This window comes from Eptesicus fuscus, chromosome 10, assembly GCF_027574615.1.
Source record: "Eptesicus fuscus isolate TK198812 chromosome 10, DD_ASM_mEF_20220401, whole genome shotgun sequence".
Lineage (NCBI taxonomy): Eukaryota > Metazoa > Chordata > Mammalia > Chiroptera > Vespertilionidae > Eptesicus > Eptesicus fuscus.
The window spans coordinates 5689773-5693964 of record NC_072482.1 but is presented as its reverse complement, the minus strand read 5'-3'; the positions used below and the strand labels follow the sequence as shown (position 1 = coordinate 5693964).

Here is a 4192-nt window from a genome sequence, read left to right as displayed (position 1 = left end):
TCGCTTAGGTGCATTTTATTGGCTTTCTGTCAGAATCCTTATACAAAAGGGCAAAGTTAAAATCCAGGTCCCTAGTAAGGCAGTGAGAACCCTTCCCCTTCCCCCAGGCCCTCCACCCTTCTCGTGTTCATGGAGGTGGAGAGGGGGCTAATTCCATCCCACTTAGTGGGCTCCGTTAACGTCATAGATATCATACAAGTTTTACATTTGTCACAGACATGTGTTAGAAACCCCAAAAGGGGAAAGACCTACCATCTCGCACACCCTGCCCCTCCGCCCCATCCCTCCCCACACGTGGGTGCTGGCTACAGGAGCCCGCAGTTACAGGATCCCGCCGTTAAGAACTGGTGCGATCCAGCAGGATTCTAACCCCAGGAAGGCCGCGGCCAGGTTATAATCCAGGAACATCTCGTCCTCCAGCAGCGCTGTGGGGCCCAGCACCTGGGAGGGGAGAGAGGTCAGTGAGAAGCTGTCTGCTGCAACCTCAATTGACTCAGGAACAGGGAACTGGGCTCACACTTAAGATCGGGACCGGTTGTACACTTAAGTGGGCTCCATTGCCGTCATAGATATCATACAGGTTTTACATTTGTCACAGACACGTGTTAGGAACCATGACCAGCAGCCTCTCCCGCGCCCACATCCCTGCTGTTACCATCTCACTCCCGGAGGCCGGCTGTGTGCAATCTGGGCCGGGAGGACTCAAGGACGGGCAGGGAGGAGCCGAGGATGGGGCCTTGTCCGGGAGCTGGTGCAGGTAAATGCAGTCAGACTTGAAGGGGCAGCGGTCTTTCCCCCGCGCGAAGTACCGGCATCGGATCTGGCTAGGAGGAGAGGACACCTTCAAGCCCTGTTGCCCAGGGACGGGGCACTCCGGGCTGACACGGGTTTGGTAGGGTGAACACAGCACAGAGGCAGGCACCACCAGCGTCGCAGTGTTGATGGTACACTCATTACATCGGCTTTCCAGCAGGTGGCAGGAACGTCTCAAGGGGCGCCTTGCTCCGAGCCCCACAGTCTCGCCTCCGCCCGCAGTGACGCCGGGAATCCCCTTCCTCCTTTGAGCTAGTTTCAGTAAGGCCACCAAAGGGGGGATGGCAGATCACCTAACACGTGTCTCTGTAGCCAAGGCGAGGGGTAGTCTTATGATTTGGCAATTGCTAGTTAATGAAATTGATTAAGAAGTTTCCCCACTTCTGAGATGTCAAATGGGCAACTTGTGATCCACTTAAGTGTGACCAGCTTTCTTCCTGTGAGAAAGAGGGGTAGAGGGATGGAGTGCATGTCTGCAGCCTTTTTCCTGCATTATCACTGCTGGATCCCAACACAGCTGTCTCTCCCACTTCCTCCGGTGCCAGGGGCCGCAGGACCCCACTGGCCACCCACGCTGGAAGCCTGGGGACCCCTCTGAACGGCCGGCCATCCCTTTTTCCCCTCCCCCTCCCTTTCCCCCTCCTCCTCACATCTGACCAAATCTACCATCAGGACCACTCCATCCCAATAGCCTGTCAACTTGTGCACATTCCCACCAGCTGCCCCTCCCCCCCTCCCGTGACAGCAGCCCTGCAGTCACCAATGCTGGAAGCATTAGTCATCTTACAGTTTCCTTTCAACCTCGTGGGCAGTTGGCCACCCAGGTCTGGCCCTTCTTCCTCTTAAGTCAGTATCCCCCCCTCCCCTCCACACACTCACACACTCCTTCTAGCACGCACGGTGAGTCACAATGCCGGGTGCAAACCCACTGCCTCACTTGCGTCACACAGACCAGGCCTCAGTGTCTTGTTCTCAGTGTAGGGATAGTAAGAGCCCCCACTTTGTGGAGCTTACAGTGTGTACAAGTCTGTCGTACATAATAGCCCTCCATCTGCCTGGTCCCTCTCACACCCGGGCCCGGGTACTCCCAGCTGCCAGCATTCCCCACCTGGACCTCTCCCTGCCTGGGGCTCTCCTCCCCTGAGGACCCCACTGCGTGCATCACCAGCATAGACACGCCCCCCGTGGGACTCAGCCAAGCCTCTGTGTCAGTCACTGTTGACAGGGCAGTTCTAGTTCTTGGGAAAAATCCAGGTGTCTTCCCAACAAGGCCGAGTGTCTTATGGGTAGACTAGACCTTCTTTATCCCACCCTTTATCCAAAAATACTTTGCATAGTGCAAGTGCAATCAACTCTTTGGGAAGGTGAAATTAAGAAGCAGAGTTTGGATAAATGCCTACCCTTCCCAAGAGATGAAAAAACTGCCCACATGTCCCTGTCTCCACGGGCTGCCTGTTACTCTCCTCAGAGACCCCTGTTTTCAAAGATCACCTAGGCAAACAACATATATTCACACCAATTTGCTATTCTGCTTTAAAACAATCTATATCTATAAAAGCCTAAGTGACCACTAAGATGGAATGACCAGAACGACCAGTCGCTATGACACGCACTGACCAATAGGGGGCAGACGCTCAATGCAGGAGCTGCCCCCAGCCCTCAGGCTCCCACTGCTGATGGGGCCTGCCGGCCAACCTACTGGTTTCTCCCCCCGGCCGGCAGGCCCCGATTGCCCAATTGGGACCGGCCCCCGGGCTGGGACAGGTAACCGGGGGTGGGTGATAGCGGACACAGCCCCTTTCCCAGGGGTCTGAGGGCCCGCTCCCGCCTCAAGGCCAGTGGCCAACCTCCTGGGTCCCTCCCCCTGTCCCTACCCCCGGCCAGCAGGCCCTGATCGGCCCACTGCCTGCCTGCCTGCCGCAGTTGGCCCCTCCCCCTGGCTGGCAGGTCCTGATTGCTCGATTGGGCCTGGGCCCTGGGCTGGGATGGAGAGCTGGGGGTGGGTGGTGGCAGACGTGGGCAGCGAGGGAAGGAGGAGGTGGGGAGGCGGGGAACCTGATCAGTCCTGATCGCCAGCCAGGCCTAGGGACCCCACCTGTGCACGAATTTCGTGCATCAGGCCCCTAGTCTGAAATAAAAGCCAGGCAGAGACTGAGTGGCCTGTATCCCTTCTGAGGCAGGCTGGAAGAGAAACTGCAGTTTATTTATTGGGCTCCTGGAAATAGTGGAAACAGCTCAGCCCCTCGCCTGCCATCTCCATCACTCTGAACCTCCAGGATTTGGGGGACCCGGGTGGGGAACCATGGCCAAGCTGGAATGGGTCAGAGGCGGTTCTCCCCTCTTCCCTAAATCCTGTTCCCCCCCTTCCAGCCTCACCTGGTCCGAGCCTTGAAGTTCCTGATGAGTTGCTCCTTCTCGGCCCCCTCGCTCACCCAGAATTTGTGGGGGATGATGTAGCTGGAATAGACACGGCACTGGGGACAGGCCCTGGAGGTAGGAGAACAGTCAGCTCACAGGCCGGCCTCGTGGCCCACGTCCCTCTGGGGTTTCTCTCCCCTGCTGCTGGCCTCTCCAGGACACTGACTTGATGACATCCAGCGGGAAGTGCTGGTGGCTCTTCCGCCAGGTGCGCAGGCAGCCCAGGCAGTGGGCGTGTGTGCAGTTGGGCAGGATGCCGAAGATCCGCTTGCCCTTTGGCTTGTCCCACACCTTGTCCATGCAGATGCCACACACGACATTCCGGCTGTCCTGCTCCCTCTACAGACATGGACAGGGTCAGAGAACATCGTGCATGCGCACACACACACACACGTGCACACATGTACACTGCCACCCCAAATACAGTCCCAGGGATCACAGAGCCCTCCTCCAGCAGGTCTGGGCATCCTAGAGGCCTGGCATGGCCTCCTCTGCCCCTCCCCCACCCATTTCCTGCTATACCTCAAGGTCCATGCTCTGAAGTTGGGCCCAGAGCTCCTGGACAGGGTCTGACTTAGGCCGAGACTTCAGGGAGTAGCTGTGATCTCCATCAGCTGTCAGGGAAAACTGGATCCGTTCATTCATTCACTCACTCATGGGGCATCTGTTTGGCTGCTGCATGCAAGCTCTGTGGGTGCACGAAGTCCTGCCCCCAAGAGCTCAGAGTCCCATCAGAATTACACTGAGTGGCCGGATTATTATGATCTCTGAACGCATAATAATCTGGCCACTCAGTGTATATCCTATATAATAAAAGGCTAATATGCAAATTGTCCCCTCAACCAGGAGTTCGAACAGCAGGCAGGCCGGCCAACCGCCCATGTCCCCTCCCCCTGGCCAGGCTGGCTGGACCCCACCCATGCACGAATTCATGCACCGGGCCTCTAATATATATATGTGT

General features: G+C 57.1%; 1 protein-coding gene across 1 annotated transcript; it reads right to left on the bottom strand.

Moving 5' to 3' along the window:
- Positions 1–321: 321 nt before the first annotated feature.
- LOC114235281 (probable E3 ubiquitin-protein ligase makorin-1) lies at positions 322–3876 on the bottom strand. The gene is made up of 5 exons (XM_054722313.1): positions 3754–3876; positions 3398–3570; positions 3190–3300; positions 656–824; positions 322–441 (listed from the first exon to the last, which is right to left on the bottom strand). Exons 1-5 carry the CDS (start codon positions 3874–3876, stop codon positions 322–324), a joined length of 696 nt encoding a protein of 231 aa, XP_054578288.1.
- Between the last annotated feature and the right edge of the window lie 316 nt (positions 3877–4192).

What these genes read in the sequence shown, in the direction of transcription:
- LOC114235281 (XM_054722313.1), bottom strand. Translation starts at nt 3,876, where the DNA reads ATGAATGAACGGATCCAGTTTTCCCTGACAGCTGATGGAGATCACAGC. An exon ending in AACTTCAAGGCTCGGACCAG is followed by an intron (nt 825 to 3,189) that starts GTGAGGCTGGAA and finishes CTCTCCTCCTAG; the next exon opens with CCAGATCCGATGCCGGTACT. An exon ending in CGGCCTCCGGGAGTGAGATG is followed by an intron (nt 442 to 655) that starts GTAACAGCAGGG and finishes CTCCCCTCCCAG; the next exon opens with GTGCTGGGCCCCACAGCGCT.